The sequence below is a fragment of the Dromiciops gliroides genome, chromosome 3 (assembly GCF_019393635.1).
Source record: "Dromiciops gliroides isolate mDroGli1 chromosome 3, mDroGli1.pri, whole genome shotgun sequence".
Classification (NCBI taxonomy): domain Eukaryota; kingdom Metazoa; phylum Chordata; class Mammalia; order Microbiotheria; family Microbiotheriidae; genus Dromiciops; species Dromiciops gliroides.
Window position 1 is genome coordinate 588,912,604 of NC_057863.1, and position 19,230 is coordinate 588,931,833.

Consider the following 19,230-nt stretch of genomic DNA (forward strand, 5'->3'; position numbering starts at 1 on the left):
CACAGCTCTTAAAATGGTCAGAATCTGAATAAATATTTAATATTTATGAGTGTATTTATTTGTAAAATTGTTGACTTAGGGAATAGTTTGTTGCCTTAAAAAACAAAGAAGACATTGTATACAGATGTTGGGTACAATAATATAACCTGTATGCTACACCCCCCCCCCCAAATGCATGCCTTTCACTTCCTTTTGCCACTCCCCCTTCTCCAACCACCAAAAAATAATAATAACGATAACGACGACGACGATGAGGGTGGTGGTGGATTGAGAAATAATTCCAGACCAGGTGGTGGAGAGGTGAATGTAATAAAATATAAATGTATGGTTTAAAATACCTTCAGTTTGAGAAAGGCAGCATGGCATAGTGACAAGAAAGCTACCTTTTAGAAAACAATTGTGGGACTTTCTAAGTCATAGGAGTAGGCACTGTACACTGTTATATCATCTTGGAAGAAAGAACCACAGTGATCCTTGCTGCTGCTGGCGATAGGCAGTCAAGATTGAAAAAGACTTGATCATTATCATGGAGATTCATAGCCCAGCTCTGAAGCTTGAATTGAGGATAAATATCCCAAACTGAAAGAACAGATACATTTCTTAATAGATAGAGCCTAAGGATAATTGGCTAAGTTGGCAGATCCATAAACTAAAGAGAGTACATATTGGATCAAGACTACACTTTACTTCGCTTCCCTTGAACCTCAAAGGCAGTTATCGCCCTCTGTCTTAGGATGAAAAATTGGGGGGGGAGGGAAGTGTCCACAAGGGTTTAACCACCATGGGGAGAAGTCTTCAAGAGTGGGGGGGAAAAAGAGGTGATGGCATTCTTAGGAATGACTTAGATATTTATGCAAAGGCAATTCAGAAATGTGCAGCTAGGTGGCGCAGTGGATAGAGCACCAGCCCTGGAGTCAGGATGACCTGAATTCAAATCCAGCCTTAGACACTTAATACTTACTAGCTGTGTGACCCTGGGCAAGTCACTTAACCCCAGTTGCCTCACTTAAAAAAAAAAAAGACTATATCTGTTATTTATTCTAGTGGTATTGTGTGAATCTCAAAACTGGCTCGTGCTCAAGATGAGTTCTTGAGCTGAGTTACATTGCACAGGACTGGTGAGGGAGTAGCACTGAAGAAGAGAATGGGGTTAGATTGATCCATGGGCATTAGTATGTGGTGGATATTTCCATGCCTTTGGTCTTCCTCACTTGTGGCAAAAAAGAAAGGTAGCCAAGGAAAGTGGTAATAAAACTTGCCCTTCTTTCATCCTTTTGATTCTGGAGGCCTCTTCTATATCCCAATTACCACGGGAAAAAAGTGGGGTTTTGTTTGTTTGTTTTGTTATTGTTGCTGGTTGCCATGGATTGGAATGGCTTATTGTGTTTAGATATTCATGTCTACCTTGCCTAAGATTCCTGGAATAATAACTAATCCAGAAATGGGTTTTTTTGGGGGGGGGGGTTCCACAGTGATAGTTTGGGGCAGCTAGATGGCACAGTGGATAGAACACCGACCCTGGATTCAGGAGGACCTGAATTCAAATGTGACCTCAGACACTTGTCACTTACTAGCTGTGTGACCCTGCGCAAGTCACTTAACCCCAATTGCCTCGCCCCCCCCCCCCAAAAAAAATAAATAATAAAAGAATGTGATAGTTCCCCAAAGTTCTTTATAATCTGCTTTAGGAAGCTCCAGACCTAGTATCCAGAGTTGAAGAAATGTATCCCATAGGAGTCAGATCTCTTCCGAGTGAATGTACTATTTTTTGGACTTTTCTGAAAGTAGAAGATAGTTGTGTGACACTATGTTCATTGAATTCATTGCTCAGACAGGTTGTCATGTATCTGAAGATACCTATGTACTGGGAGCTTTCCCCTGAGGCTCAGGTAAAATCACCAGGAGCCACCAAGAAATTTGAAAAGTCACATCATCTCTTCTAATGGACCACTAAGGCTGCTTGCCTCTTGGAGTTCAGAATAATTGTTGGAGAAGTCATTTCCATTTCCAGGAAGTATATCAAGTCCTTGAATAATGCACATTTTCTTAAGGTTATCCCCCATCCCGGGAATATTTGGGCCCCTCTGCCCCACCTCTTAGCTTCTTTGATTTCCTTCAAGACTTAGTTCAAATCCCACTTTTCTTGATATCCCAGATACTAGTACCTTCCTCTCCCAAATTACCTTACACCTATTCTATATATCATGACATACTTAGTTACTCGCATGTTGTCTCCCCTTTCTCCATCAGAAGTGCAGAAACTTTTTGCCGGTCTCTGTATCCCCAGCAATTAGCACAGTGAAAAGAGTAAATGTATGTTTGTTGACTGACTTATACCCATGGTACTTGTCAATTAATGAGCATTTATTAAATGCCTGCTTCTTTATTTGGCCTTATGGCTCAGGTTAAAGCACATACCTGGGCTTAGGATTTCTAGAAAATTAGTACTCAGGAAATGATACACACAAGTTTTATTGTTATGTGAGCAAGCAAACAAAGCATATACACGTACCATCTGGCAGAGGTTTGTGCCGACACGTGAGAAACCCCAGCTGGAAGGTGAGAGAGACATGTTAGGGAGTGAATACCCTTAAAGTTGGGGTACAGATGGTGAGATTATATACCCTACAAATGCACTTGGTGGAGAACAGCTAATTGGTGCCAGATGTAGGAGAGAGCATTCCTACTCAGACCTAAATGTGGTAGGATCAATGCCAGGCTACAGTAAAGCTCAGGTAGAGGGAGCTTATCATGACCACAAACTGGAGGGAGGGTCTAACGTTCAAACAGCAGGAGAATGACTTGGGGCTCCTGCAGCAAGAGTTCATCCTATCAAAACCTTCAAGTCCTTTCTATCCAGCAAAGTCAGTAATGGGAAAGGAAAACACTCTTTTGCTCATAGGGGCATTGGGACCACTTAGCCTGAGTCCCATCATTATAATATGGCATTTAACATTATAAAGTTTATAATTATCATGCCTATGCCAGCCATTGTGCTAAGCACTGGGGAAACAAAAGAAGACTCTCTAGTTCACAGTCTAATAAGAGACGACATGCAGACAGCTATGTGTGGGATCAATAGAAAATAACACAAGGAAGGCACTAAAAGTAAGAGGGATTAGGAAAGGTCTCCTGGAGGAGGTGAGATTTCAGCTGGGACCTAAAGGAAGCCAGAAAGGAGAGAATTCCAGCATGAGGTACAGCCATGAAAATGCCCAAAGCCAAGAGATGGTAGGTCTTGTTTGAGGAACAAGAAGTCCATTGTGAACTGATGAAGTGTAAAGAAACAGGGTTTAGGTTAGGAAGGGCTTTGAATGCCAAACTGAGGATTCTATATTTGATCTTAGAGGTGATAGGGAGCTTATTGTAAAGACATGGTTGGACTTGGGTTTTAGGAAAATCACTTTGGCAGCTGAATGAAGAACAGACTGAAATGGGGAGAGAATTATTGTGGCAGGCAGATGAACCAACCAGTTGTTGGAACAGGGGTAAGGAAATGAAAGCCTGCATGGAGTTTAGAAGGGAGAGAGAGTGAGGAGTCATGCATAACACCTAGGTTGAGAGCCTGAAGACTGGGAAGATCATGGTGCCCTCGAAAGTAATAGGGAAATTTGGAAGAGATAAGTGTTTGGGAATGAAGGTAGAAAACTAATTCAGTTTTGAACATATTTAAGATGTCTAGTAGGCAGTTGGAGAATTGATGCTCAAGACAAGCAAGAAAGGTGAGCCCTGCCTAAGTAGATAGCAGAGGATTGTGCCCATGGGAGATGTTGAGATCACCAAGCAAAGTAGTATAGACAGAGAAGAAAACCCAGGACAGACCCCAGTGGCACACCCACCACCTGCAGATATTCCCTGTACATCCCATATGAGAAGACTAAGTACCAGGAGAAGATAGAGCTCTGAAAACCTAGAGAGAAGAAAGTATTCAGGGAGAAGAGGATGGTTGGTAAGATCAGAAGCTGCAGAGAGGTAAGGAAGGAGGAGGATTAAGAAAAAGCCATTGGATTTTGCAATTAAGAAATCATTGGTAACTGGAGAAGATGTGGTTTAATAATGAGGTCAGAAGCTAGATTATAGAGAAGAGAGTGAGAAGAAAGGAAGTAGAGGCATCTAGTGTAGATAACCTCAAGTTTAGCCACAAAAAGCAGGGAAAAGGTGGGATGACAGCAGAGATTAAAAGATCAATTTAGAGTTTTTGAGGATGGAGAAGATATGGACATGTTTGTTTTGCTTTTCAGTTGTGCCTAACACTTCGTGACCCCAATTAGGTTTTTCTTGGCAGAGATACTAATTTGCCATTTCCTTCTCCAGATCATTTGACAGATGAGGAAACAGGTAAACAGGGTTAAGTGCCTTGCCCAGGGTCACACAGCTAATAAGTGTCTGAGGCTGGATTTGAACTCAGGAAGTTGAATCTTCCTGACTCCAGACCCTGCACTGTATCTACTGTACAACCTAGCATGTTTGTAGGTAGTAGGAAAGAAGCCAATAGATGGGGAGAGATTGAAGTGAGATAGTAGGAAGGAGAAGGGGAACAATCTGCTGGAGGAGGTGGGTCGGAATGGGGTCCCTTGCGCGTGGGGAGAGGTTCGCCTTGGTAAGAAAGGCCACCTCTTCATTTGAAATGGATGATGGGAGAGGTAGTGGCAGAAGGCATATGAATGAAATGAGGCAGAGGGAAGAAGAGGGAGATCATGGCAAAAGGCCAGCATCGTTTGGTGGCACTTATGGAGGAGCAAAAGGGAGTGGGAATGATCCAAAGCAGCAAGAACCTTAAGACTGTGTTGAATTGAACTAATTCACCAAGGGCTCAAGACGAAGAAGGGAGGTAGATAGAGCTGGTGCAGACCTAATGGCTAGGAGAAAACTGAGAGGGGATTGGAGGTCATGGTGTGAAGGAAGAACAGGGTTCAGAGTATAATGTAGGAGGAGAGGTATAATAACAGGTTAGGATCAGATCCATCAGAACTCATGAACATGGATGTAGAACTTGTGGGTGATGGCATCATCAAGGATATGTCTTTCTGTAGCTGTAATGGGGTGGAGGGAGAGGTCATAGGAAATTAAATTGAGGCTCTATGAAGTTAAGACATTGATCAAAGGACGTCAAAACCCCTGACTATGACAGCAAGAGTTGAAGTAGGAAGATAGTAAACTATTTACTGAGCTCATGGAGGAAGGGAGGAGAGGGTCCTGGAGGGCTGTAGGCAACAACAATCAGGATTTTGATTGGGTGGAAGTTATAGGTTGTATGGCCGTGGGGAGCAAGGAGTATTCCAACTTCCCCACCTCGATTAGTGAGTTGGGAACTATGAGTGAAAATGCAGCCAGTGCTGAAAGAAGATGCTGTGTCATCCAAAGAGAGGGGGGTCTCAGTGCAGAAGATAGGACAAGAAAGAAAAAAGTTAAAGAAAAAAGCTGGGGCAGCTAGGTGGCACAGTGGATAAAGCACCGGCCCTGGATTCAGGAGTACCTGAGTTCAAATCCGGCCTCAGACACTTGACACTTACTAGCTCTGTGACCCTGGGCACACTTAACCCCCATTGTCCCGCAAAAAGAAAAAGAAAAAAGCTGATTTGTTATCTATCGAGCAAATATTCTAGAGAATATGATGGAAGGTTGGGTAACTAGACTGGAGGTTTGTCTTGGTGGGGGTGGGTTAAGGGGGAATGAGATAAGGGAATAGTCAGGGGGGAGGAGAGAAAAGTCCGGAATCAATGAGGTGGAAGTATGTTAATCATCAGGGAATGGGTGGAGGCAGGTTATCGTGCATAGGGTTTCTACCTCAAGTAAACTCAGGTGAAATTGTCTCAGGGGTCAGGCAAATTCTATGTGTCTGGAAATAAATAGGGTGATGAGGGGATTGGGGAAAGTATGGAAGGTTACCCAGGTGGAAGCAAGGCAAGCCCTGTGCAATTGTAGGTGGTTAGAGGGGATGCCTGGGGGGCACCCTTATTGACCATTTATGGGACTGTGGTACCTATTCTGTAAGCCATACCAGGTGTCTGTCATCCATCATCCTTGCTGTATGTCCCACCAAGAAGCTTCTCGTTCCAGTCAAACATCCCCCATCCTGATTCAGACAGCTCTTGTGTTTTGTCTCAAAACATATGCAAGTTCCAGCATCATGAATAAAAAGTTCATTGTGGGTGTCCCTGTGGAGCAGAGCATTCCAGTAGTTCCCGCCTTTGTGGGGGTCCCTTCCAACCCTAGATGATGATCCTTTGTTCTCTCTTCTGCATGTGCTGAAGATTGCCAGTGTAGTTTCTCATAAAATATAGTATTCAAATCAAACCACAATACATTAAGTGGCCTCTGGCCAGGGCAGAAGCTAAGAAGACCATCATCTCCCTTGATTTCAATGTAGTTTACATTGGTGTAGCCAAAGGTCTCATAAGCTTTTCTGGATACAGTGTCTAGAGTACAGCAGCACATTGTTAGCTATTTGCCTAGCTATAGTTCCCCCATCCTCTATTTTGTTCATTTTTTAAAACTTAAGTAGAAGTCTTCACATTTATTTCTATTCAATTTCATCTTCCTAGGTTTGGCCTCTGTTTTCATCCAACCTGATGCAGGTTGCAGCAAAATCCACCCATAGCCCCATCACCAATAGGACTGCTGGGACCACAGACTGCCAGGTCTACCACCCCCTTCCCTTTTAAATCATAGCCTTGAGACACCAAGACCTGACCCAGAATTGAATTCAAACTCCATGTGAGCTCTTATCTTCAGCGAATGCCTTATCCTTAAACATTTGGGAATTGAACTATTAAAGTTGGCCTTGTCTTTTGAGTTGTCTGGCCACTGGGGACTGATATCTACCAACCAGGGTGTTCAAACTTCCTATGGTCCAAACCTCAACTGCTTGTTTTTGGATCAACCAGTGTCTGCTGTGTACCAGCCAATGTCTTATGTGCTGGGGCTATAGATACAGGAGGCAGAACACAGTCCCTGCCCTCAAGGAACTTCTATACAGTTGCATATTTGCCCAAGTAAATGTAGGCTTTGTAAAAAAATAAATACGGGGCAGCTAGGTGGCACAGTGGATAAAGCACTGGCCCTGGATTCAGGAGGTCCTGAGTTCAAATCCAGTCTCAGACACTTGACACTAGCCATGTGACCCTGGGCAAGTCATTTAACCCTCATTGCCCCGCAAAAACAAACAAAAACCACACAGAGATACTGGGGGGGGGGGGGCCAGAGGAAGAGGGCAATTGGGGGAGTCAAGAAAAGCTTCTTGAAAGAGGTGATTTTTGAGCTGTTTTAAAGGGTGCTGAGATTCCAAAAAAGGGAGATTAGGGCAAACATTCTGACCATGGGAGACATACTGAAAGAGGGGTCCTGGGTAGGGCAGGCGGCCTGAGGCTAAATAACCTGCAAGTAGGTCAGTTTGACTGAATAGCATGTTTGAGGGGGGTTAGCAATAAGTTCCAAAAGGTAGGCTGCAGCCAATTCAGGAAGGCCTTTGGAAGTTGTGTTTGTATTTTATTCTAGAGTATATAGGGGTAACTGGAGCTTCCCGAGCAGGGTTGTAACATGATTAGTCTTTAGAAATACTAATTTGGCAGCTACATGGAGAAGGGGCTGAGGAAGACAGAGACTAGAAAGAGGTAGAACAATTAAGAATCTACCTATGGCAATAGTCCAGGAAAGAAAGGATGAGGGCCTAAACTAGGGTAATAGTGGTGTGAGGGGAGAAGAGGGTGAGTGTGAGAGAAGATGTGGAACCAAAATCTGAGAGACATGGCAACTGACTTGATATTGGAGTTGTGAGGTAGTGAAAAGTCAAGGATGACTCCAGATTGCAAACTTGGAGACTGGGCAAAATGGTGGTGTCTTCCATCTAAGATTACTTTGCATTTATACTTTAGATGTTTTGTATGTATATATCGTTATTTGTATGTTGTCTCTGCCATTAGGATATGAGCTCCTTTGGAGATATGTTTTGTCTATTTTAGGGGAAATTTCCGGGAAAAGATCTGGGACCAGACTTCCCAAGGTTTCTAGCTAAATGATTCAGGTGCCTGCTCCTCCAACATGTCAATTTCTTCCTAGAGTCTTTGTCCCTCTTCAGGGACTTCTCCCAAGAGAGAATCCATGTGTTATCTCTGTAAACCAGAAGACAAATATTTCTTATCTCCCTCACTCCAGCCTATTTTGCCCCAACAAAGAAGTAGAGGAATTGAGTCATCAGTCTCCACCAATGAGGAGAGTCTTTTACAAATGTGATGTTGTAAAGTCTAAAATTCTAACTGTGATGTTTAAAATCTAATGTGTGGTCGCCTTAAATTAGAAAACCTTTAGCACCAGTCTTTGGGCATTAAGCATTTATTAAAGTATATTAGGGGTTAGCAAAGAGAGAGAGAGAGAGAGGAAAAATAGCCTTTATCTAGCTATCTAAGAGAGAGAGAGTGTGCCCACCAACAGCTGGTTCCTGCATGAAAAAACCGCGCTCCTTCACCACTTCTCCCAGAAGCCCCCTGTGAAACAGGAAGCAAGGCTGTCCTCACACAGCTCCAAACTAATTGGCTGGTAGCTTTGATTGACACGACTCACAGGTGGCAGGCACAACTTCTGGACACCAATCCGACCTTCGAAACCCCAGAAAGGTCATCTCATACTTTCTCCTCAGGACAGAGCTTCCCTGTAATGTCTTTCTCAGTAGGTTGGTGGCACTCCAAATTCTCACACTCCGCCCTGTGCTTCATGTGAAGAACATCATTTCCTCACATGAAGCAATAACATTACAGATACTTATGACTAACAAAGTAAAGGGGATGAAAAGAGAAAAAAAGAAAAAAGACTAAAGGGGGCACTCCTCTTAGTAGGTGGACATTACAAACAGAAAAAACTAAAGGGGGTGGGGCAGCTAGGTAGCACAGTGGATAAAGCACAGGCCCTGGATTCAGGAGGACCTGAGTTCAAATCCAGCATCAGACACTTGACACTTACTAGCTGTGTGACCTTGGGCAAGTCACTTAACCCTCATTGTCCCACCAAAAAACAAAACAAAAAACTAAAGGGGGCACTCCCTTTAGTAAGTGGACATTATAAACAGCGTATACGATGTGGAAAAGGGAAAACCGGAAAACGTCCATTTAAGTCTTTGGAAGTCTTTTCTCAAATGATTCTTGGGATTTCTTCTGGGTGTAGTCTTGGTCTTTCAGGTGTTTCAGATGCTGGTAATCAGCCAGGAAAATTTCCTACAAAATTGAGTTTAACAGAACTTTAAATAGCTTTGCCAATAATCAAATCAAACAATGAGAGTTCTCAAAAAACGTCTAAGGAAATTCAGAATCTTAGTTGTTACACATGAAACATATAATAAAAACAAAAATTGAAACATTCTCTAAAACTTAATATTATTACACTCCCCCCTGTGGAGGATAAATTGAGAAGACAATTGTGATATTTATTTAGAAAATAATTGTTATCTTTGTTTCATTGCTTTTTGCATCATCTGCCTAATTATCCTCATGCCATTATGAGAAATTAAAGAATCTAATATAATTGGTAGCAGATGTCAAGGTCAAATCCAGCATTGTATTCATCATGACACCTGAGATAATTATGAGGTTACCATAAAAGAACAGAGAAATAACTGAGTCAGGCTTAATCAGATGCATAGGATTGAGATGTCCATGACATCAGGCATATAGGAGGGGGAATTGAAGTCAGGTGTCGAATGAGGTGGCATAGTCCAGCCACCATTGCCATGTGGAAGAAAATTAAACTAAGAAAATCCAACCTCGACGCTTGCCAATAGCCGTTTTCTTGGCCTTTCTCAAAAGCAGTGCAGTACCTGGACTTAGTGCATATCTCCCCTTTTGTGACAGTTCAATGTCTGCTCTTGTATGTATTCCTCTTGTGATTGGATGGCATCCTGGCCAATTGGCATCCAATAATTCAGAATGAAGGCAATTAATGTCTTTTTTTCTTTTCTTTTTTTTTTTTTGTCAGGGCAGTGAGGGTTAAGTGACTTGCCCAGGGTCACACAGCTAGTAAGTGTCAAGTGTCTGAGGCCAGATTTGAACTCAAGTCCTCCTGAATCCAGGGCCAGTACTTTATCCACAGCACCACCTAGCTGCCCCCCCCAATTAATGTCTTAAAGGATAAGTTCCCATAATCCAAGTCTCATACAGATTTAAAAGTTGAGGATAATAACAATCACAAAAAATGTGAATGTGACTAGACTCAGAATATAATATACAATTATGCAATAATTCCAAGTAATGATTTTTTTTACTTAAGTATACAATTACTTTTGTAAAAAATCAGAACATATTTTAATACAAGTCAAAACACAATCTTAAAATAATAAGAATCTCTACGTAAATAAGCCCATACTATTGAGTTAAAAATGTAGTTGCAATAGCATAAAAAAGAAACCCTTATATAACATTTGAACTGACTTTTTAAAATAATTTTTTAAGTCTAGAACATTTTTTATTTCAATATCTAAAATCCCCAAATCACATACTATTATTTTGCAAAATATGTCCCTATTTATGGCAATAATAAATTTGATTACACGATTATGAAAAAAACTTTTGCAAATGTTCCCCTCTCTTTTTTAAAATATGTTTATCAAAAATAATACTTCTAGAATTAATTTACACTTGCCATGGCAACCAATTTGCCAGGGAAATGCTTTATAGAATTTGATCAAATAATCCGTTGGAAAAAACATACAATTTAGAATATAGGAACACAATACTCCCAAAATTAATATTGTATTATGAAATCAAAACCATCTTACATTGGTTCAAGATTGGAGAGATAGATGAATAGAACAAAATATACATGGAAGAATAAGAGACAATGAAATTCAATGGTCTACATGTGCTGGTATTGGTTTTATGTGGGAGCAATGTATCCATGAGTCCTTCTCTCTGATTTTCATGGCAGTTGGAGTTGTTAGCAATACTTGGAAAGGACCTTCCCAAGCTGGCTGGGTCCCACTAGTCTGCTGAAAATTTTTGATATATACACTGTCTCCTGGTTTCAAATCATGTAAGAAGTCCAAGGGGCCAGCCTGTACTGTTGCTCCTGCCTTGTGGAGTTCATGTAGTCTGGCTTGTAATTCCTGTATATAGGAAATAACAGAGGTATCTCTCCCCACCAATGATGTATCTATGGGGGTAAAAAGGTTTTTCTGGGATAGGAGGATGGCCAAAAAGTGTCTCATAAGGTGATATATGTAGTTCTCCTCTTGGCCTGCTACGTAAATAGAACAGTGCCAAGGGTAGAATATCAGGCCACTTCAAATGAGTTTCAGTACACAATTTGCCAATCATGCTCTTAAGCTCTTTATTCCTACATTCCACCTGGCCTGAGCTTTGTGAGTAGTAGGCTGTATGGAACTTTGGAGTAACTCCCAGGAAAGAGTAAATTTGGGATTAAACAGAATCAGTAAAATGTGTGTCTTTGTCAAAATCAATGCGGGCTGGTGGGCCAAAGCGAGTGACTATTTCTTTAAGGAGGGTTTTGGCAACAAAGGCAGCTGTGGCTTGGGAACATCGAAAAGCTTCTACCCACTGAGTAAGTTGATCAACTATAACAAGACAAAACTTACAATGTCCTGCCTTAGGCATTGTCATATAATCAATTTGTAGATGCTCAAAAGGTGTATATGTTAAAGGACATCCTGCATAAACTTCAGCCCGTAAAGCATGTTGATAATAAGTCTGACAAACTGAACAAGAGGCACTAACCCTAGAGGCCACATTAGTAACTCCAGGGGCAATCCAAACTCTTTTTACTGAGTCCACAATTCCTTGTGTGCCAAAATGGCCTTTTCTGGGAATAGATAGGCAGACCTATAGGTAGATAGGTAGAAGCTCCGGGAGAGAAGTGGCTTCCCTTCCAGAGTCACCCAGACCCCATTGACTTCTTTAGCCTTGAATTTCTTTTTCCACTTCTCTACTTCAGACTTATCATAAGTAAGAGAGATGGAAACATCATCATCAGAAGAAAGATTAAATACATGTTTGGGGGCTTCCAAAGCAGCAAGCTTAGCAGCAGCAGCAGCTCATTCATTCCCTTTTGAAACAAGGTTGCTTTTCCCAGTATGAAGAGGACAATGAACAATAGCTAAGGCAGATGGGAGGTTATTTTTTTTTTCTTTTCTTTTTTCTGCAGGGCAATGATGGTTAAGTGACTTGCCCAAGGTCACACAGCTAGTAAGTGTCAAGTGTCTGAGACCGGATTTGAACTCAAGTCTTCCTGAATCCAGGGCCAGTGCTTTATCCACTGTGCCACCTAGCTGCCCCACAGATGAGAGTTTTAAGGCAGATAGGAAATCTTTAATAAATTCTCCATTAGCAATAGCTTTGCCAGCAGAGGTTAAAAATCTGCTTTGCATCCAAAGCATGCCTACAGCATGGCACACACTAAACACACATCTTGAGTCAGTATAGATAGTAGCACTTTTTCTTCTGGCTAGAGAACAGACTTGTGTGAGAGCCACAAGTTCAGCAGCCTTTGCACTAAGATGTGAAGGCAGAAAAGCTGCTCAGATAGTATCATAATCAGAAACTACAGCAGCACCTGTATAGCAGGTTCCCTCACATATAAAAGAGGATCTGTCAGTATAGAAAATAAAATCAGGGTTCTCTAAGGGTATGTCAAAAAGATCATCACAAGGTTTCTCAGCTGTGTCAACTAGGGAGGTGCAGTCATGCAGAGGCTCCCCTAAGAGTGGCCGGTCAGGGAGCAGTGTTACTGGATTAAGGATTGTACAATGCTTTGAAGTGATTCTTTCATTTCCTAGTAGGGTTACTTCATATCTAGTGAGCTTTTGATCTGAAAATGCCTGTGTCCTATGACGTAGTAGGAGAGCCTCAACTTTGAGAAGGCACTGCTTGGTTAGAGGGTTACCTAAGACCAGATCAGAGGCTTTTTCTACCAAAAGGGCTGTAGCCACAACTTCCCTGGGGCAAGGTGGTGCCCTAGCAGCTACCGAATCAAGTTGGGTGGAATAATAAGATACTGGGCACTAGACAGGTCATAATTTTTGAGTCAGGACCCCAGAAGCTTCTCCCTTCTGTTCATGTAATTCTTGAGCCAGGTGTTACACACACACACACACACACACACACACACACACACACACACACACACACACACCATGAGCAGATTATTCGCTCTACAAGATCTTAGACACCCAAAACACAAGAAATGAAGCTACCAAAGGGGGGGGAAAAGAAGTTAAATTGCCCCTTTCTCTAGAGACTTTTAAAGGAGTACATGGAGGGGAATAGAAAGAGACAGCTATGTGCTTAAATAATGATAACAACATAACAGAGGGACCATTAAAAGACTGATTTTGGGACTTCCTGTGCCAAGATGGCTGAGTGAGGAAGCAACCCTCTGAAGCTCTCCCAGATTTCCCCTCCAAGCTGACACAAAACTGCCCCTGAATCATCCCAGGAGCAGGAAAGCAGCCTACCAGGCCACCAGGAAAGGTCTGGGTGGGAGAGAAAGAGGTCCAGGAGCAACAGCAGTTTCTAGGCTCACAACAGGGTCCTGAAGCAAAGCTCTAAGCCTGGGGCAACCAACCTGCAAACCAGCAGTTCCCTGGGCAGTTGAGCAGTCTGGGCAACATAGCAAGGACCCCTCACCAGGTACCCTAAAGCTAGCACAGACTACCAGTGAGGCTTTGACCCCACTGCTGACCAGTAGTGAAGCCCCTCTGAAAACTGGTCAATAGCAAATTCCCACTCTTGGGACCTCCCAGCAAAGAGACTGTTTCCAGGGCAAACCAGCAGCAGGACACCCCCACACACACACATACACACACTTGGGCAGGTTGGAAACAAAATTACTCCTTCAGAGCCAGCCACCAGAAAAACTTTGTTAACTTTAGCAACCCAGCAAAAGCAAGTGGCTAAGCCCTGAAGCCCAGTGACAACCACCAGTAAGACCCAGAGAGCCTCAGCACAAACCTTGGGACTATTTAGGAATAGAACCCAACTTGAATAAAAACATCAAGGCACAAGAAAGTCACAAAAATGAGCAAAAATTCAACAAAAAGTTTGACTAGTGACAGTTATGATGATAAGGAAAATCAAAGCATAAACATAGAGGACGATAGTAACAAAATGGCCATATGGCCACAGGTGAAGCTTCAAAGAAAAATGCAAATTAGTCTCAGGCCCAAAAAGAATTCCTGGAAGAGCTTAAAAAAGGACTTAAAAAGCAAATTATAGGGGGGGCAGCTAGGTGGCGCAGTGGATAAAGCACCGGCCCTGGATTCAGGAGTACCTGCATTCAAATCCGGCCTCAGACACTTGATACTTACTAGCTGTGTGACCCTGAGCAAGTCACTTAACCCCAATTGCTTCACTAAAAAAATTAAAAAATAAAAGAAGTACAAAAATTTACTGAGGAAAATCACTCCCTGAAAAATGGATTTAGCCAAATGGAAAAGGAAGTACAAAAGGTCACTGAAGAAAATAATTCTTTTTTCGTTTGTTTTTTTCCCACATTTTAATTTTATTATTCAAAAAAACATATCCTTTTTATTTACTTTTTTGACTCTGCTTCTGCCTCCAACACCTTCACTACAATTTTCTGCTCCTCAATCAGGAAAGCACACTTGATCCTGTCATGGGCACATTTAGCACACATGGAGCCACCATAAGCCCTGCTGACATGCTTTTTGGTCTTTGATAGCCTCATAAGAACTTTAGGTCTCACTGCACGAACATCTCGAAGTCTTCCTGGGCACACACCACAGGCTGATTTTGGTGCTTTTCCAACCTTCTTAGTATAAAGGTAAACAATTCTGTTACCTGGGGTTTGTGACAGTTGAGTTTTGTTGGAAGCTGTGTTGTAGGACATCCTACAGTGATATGTCAGATGCTGAACCATTTGTAATTTCTGTCGAGTCCATCACTGGAAGAGGGAAGAGGAAAATAATTATTTAAAGATTAGAATTGAACAAACGGAAACTAATGACTATGAGACACCAAGATACAACAAAACAAAATTTTATAAGTAAAAAAATAGAAGAAAATGTGAAATTTCTCATTTAAAAAACAACTGGCCTAGAAAATAGATCCAGGAGAGATAATATAAGAATTATAGGACAACCTGAAAGCCATGACCAAAAAAAAAAAAGTCTAGACAATATCTGTCAAGAAATTATCAAAGAAAACTTCCCTGAAATATTAGAACCAGAAGGCAAAATAGAAATTGAAAGAATTCACTGAAAGAGATTCCAAAATGAACACTCCTTGGAACATCATAGCCAAATTTCAAAGCTCACAATTCAGAGAAAAAGTATTGCTAGCAGCCAAAAAAGAGACAGTTTAAATACCATGGAGTTACAATCAGAATTACACAGGATTTGGCAGCTTCCACATTAAAGAATTGCAGGGCTTGGAATATAATATACCGGAAGGCAAAGGAGTTAGGTTTACAACCAAAAATCACCTACGAATATATTGTTTCCGGGGGGAAAATGGATATTTAACAAAATAGAGGACTTTCAAGCATTTCTGATTAAAAGGCCAGAATTGAATTAAAAATTTGACTTCCAAATACAAGACTCAAGAGAAACATAAAAAAGTAAAAAAAAAAAACAAGAAAGAAAAAATGTAAGAAATACTGTTTATATTTCTATATGACAAGAAAATATTTGTAAGTCTTTATTATAAGAGCAGTTATTAGAGCAATTAAGAGTATATTTAGAGAGAGGATGTGGGCATATGGTAATATTGAAGGGGTGATAATATTTATAAATCTTAACAACTATTTTATAAATAAAGCACTGGCCCTGGATTCAGGAGGACCTGAGTTCAAATCCAGCCTCAGACACTTGACAATGACTAGCTATGTGACCTTGGGCAAGTCACTTAACCCTCATTGTCCTACTAAAAGAGGGAAAAACAAAGAAAAAAAAGAATTAGAAGGAGTATATGCAGACAGAGGTTGTGGTTATAAGGTGACATTAATGGAAAGACACCCTAGAAAACAAAATAAAAGGGTAAAAAAGAAATTGCATGGAAGAAGGAGAGAAATTGAATGGGGTGAATTGTCACACCCACCCACAAAGAGGCATGAAAAAACTATCAAAATGAAAGGGAAGATGTGGGGTATGGGCAAAGAGTAAACCTTACTCATCAAAGTTGGTTCAAAGAGGGAATAACAAACACATTCAGTTGGATATAGAAATCTATCTTACCCTATAAGGAAGTTTTAAAAGTGGATAATAGAAGGGAGAGTGGAGACTGATACAAAGAAGGGGATATTGGGGAAGATGGTGATCATAAGTAAAACACTTGTGATAAGGGAAAGCGTGTGGGGGGGGTAATAGTGGGGGGGATATATAGGTGAAAAGTAGCATGGAGAGAAATAAACAGTCATCATAACTATAAATGTGAATGGGATGAGCTTACCCATTAAACGGAAGCTGATAGCAGAATGGATTAAAAACCAAAATTGTACAACATGTTGTTTACAAGAAACACATTTAAAGCAAAGAGACACACAGGGTACATGTAAGAGACTGGAACAGAATCTATTATGCTTCAGCTGAAGTAAAGAAAGTAGGGGTAGCAATCATGATTTTAGACAAAACAAAAGCAAAATAGATCTAGTTAAAAGAGATAAAGAAGGAAATTATATTTTGCTGAAAGGTGCCATAGAGAATGAAGTCATATCAATACTTAACATATATGTACCAAATGGTATAGCATCTAAATTTTTTAAGAAGTTCAATGAGTTTCAGGAGGAAATAGATAATAAAACTATCCTAGTGGGGGACTTAACCTTCCCATCTCAGAACTGGATAAATCTAACTAAATAATAAGCAAGAAAGAAGTTAAGGAAATGAATACAATTCTTTTTTGTTTGTTTTTTGTTTTTTTTGGGGGCAATGAGGGTTAAGTGACTTGCCCAGGGTCACACAGCTAGTAAGTGTCAAGTGTCTAAGGCCAGATTTGAACTCAGGTACTCCTGAATCCAGGGCCGGTGCTTTACCACTGTGCCATCTAGCTGCCCCCATGAATACAATTCTTGAAAAAATAATTATGATAGATCTCTGGAGAAAACTGAATGGGAATAGAAAGGAATTTACCTTCTTAGCAGTACATAGGACCTACACAAAAATTGACCGTGTATTAAGGCATAAAAACCTTACAACCAGATGCAGAAAAGCAGAAATAGTAAACACTTCCTTTAATGGACAGATGAAAGAGAGATTAAAAACTGACTGGAAATTAAATAATCTTATCCTAAAAAACAAGCGGGTCAAAGAACAAATCATAGAAGCAATTGATGATTTCATTAAAGAAAATTATAATTATGAGAAAACATTAAAATTTATGGGATGCAGCCAAAGCAGTTCTTAGGGGAAAATTTACATCCCAAACTGCTTATATCAATTAGGCATGCAACTAAAAAAACTAGAAAATGAACAAATTAAAAATCCCCAACTAAACACCAAATTGGAAATCCTGAAAATCAAAGGAGAAATTAATAAAATTAGAAATAAGAAAACTATTGATTTAATAAAACTAGAAGCTGATTTATATCAGGAATGCAGGGCTGGTTCAATATTAGGAAAACTTATCAGCATAATTGACCATATCGGCAACAAAAGCAACAGAAATCATATGATTATCTCAATAGATGCAGGAAAGGCCTTTGACAAAATACAGCACCCATTCCTATTAAAAACACTAGAGAGCATATGAATAAAAGCTTATCTTAAAATAAGTTCTATTTATCTAAAACCATCAGCAAGCATTATCTGTAATGAGGATAACCTAGAAGCCTTCCCAGTACAATCAGGGGTGAAGCAAGGATGCCCATTATCACCTCTATTATTTAATGTATTAGAAATGTTAGCTACAGCAATGAGAAGAAAAAGAAATTAAAGGAATTAGAATAGGTAATGAGGAAACAAAACAATCACTCTTTGCAGACAATATGATATTATACTTAGAAAATCCTAGAGAATCAACTAAAAAGCTACTTGAAATCATTAACAACTTTAGCAAAGTTGCAGGATACAAAATAAACCCACATAAATCATCAGCATTTCTATATATTACCAATAAAGTCCAGCAATAACTGATAGAAAGAGAAATTCCATTTAAAAAACTATGGGGGCAGCTAGGTGGCCCAGTGGATAGAGCACTGGCCCTGGATTCAGAAGGACCTGAGTTCAAATCTGACCTTAGACCCGTGACACTTACTAGCTGTGTGACCCTGGGCAAGTCACTTAACCCCAATTGCCTCAGCAACAAAACAAAACAAAAAAACAACAAAATAACTGTGGCCAATATGAAATACTTGGGGGTCTACCTGCCAAGGCAAAAACAGCAACTATATGACCAAAACTACAAAACATTTTTCACAGAAATAAGGTCAGATCTAAACAACTGGAAAAAATAAGAGACTGATTTCTAAAAGTACATAAGAAGATAAGGATGAAAACAATTTAAATAGAAGCAATGGTGAAGAAACAGGCCTGAAACATCATGAGCTAAATCCCACAACCTCCCCACCCCAGCCCATCCCAGATAAATCTCTGTTTTTAATTAGACTCATCTGTAGAATGAGAGGGCTATACATAAAGGAGGAGATGGGACATATAATATAATGGAAAATGTATGTGTGTATCCCAATGAAGTCACTGGTAAACAATGACAGGAAAATAACTCCCATGGTCCCAAGAAGAGAAGCTACTGGAGAAAGAAGGAAATCTCAATTCACTGGTGGGAGGAGCGTTCTCACTGACAAGCACTTCCATGGTTGGGGGGAGGGGGGAAGGTGAAGATATTTGATAATAGGAAATGGTGACCTCCAAATGGGATAATCTATAAGAGTTCGGTGTTCAGAGAGTACACTACCTCTGAGAGAATGTTGTGTCTCCATGGACAGTGTCTTGCCTTGGGGGAAGAGCTCCTGGGGACGACCAGCATCCAGAAAGGTAAGACAACATGACATTCCAAACTGGACATTTCATGACCAATGAGAAAGAAAATACTCGTGGAGAGGGGCTAGAAAGGAGCCATGTGAGGGGCAGCTAGGTGGCACAGTGGATAGAGCACTGGCCCTGGATTCAGGAGGACCTGAGTTCAAGTTTGGCCTCAGACACTTGACACTTACTAGCTGTGTGACCCTGGGCAAGTGACTTAACCCCAATTGCCTCACCAAAAAAAAGAAAAAAAGAAAGGAGCCATGTGGAAATTTCTACTGTAGAGTAACATTTTT

At 40.7% G+C, this 19,230-nt stretch overlaps 1 protein-coding gene across 1 annotated transcript; it reads right to left on the reverse strand.

Moving 5' to 3' along the window:
• Positions 1–14,529: 14,529 nt before the first annotated feature.
• On the reverse strand, positions 14,530–14,877 carry LOC122746152 (60S ribosomal protein L34-like). Its single transcript, XM_043991621.1, has one exon. The coding sequence runs from the start codon at positions 14,875–14,877 to the stop codon at positions 14,530–14,532; it is 348 nt and encodes a 115-aa protein (XP_043847556.1).
• Positions 14,878–19,230: the final 4,353 nt, after the last annotated feature.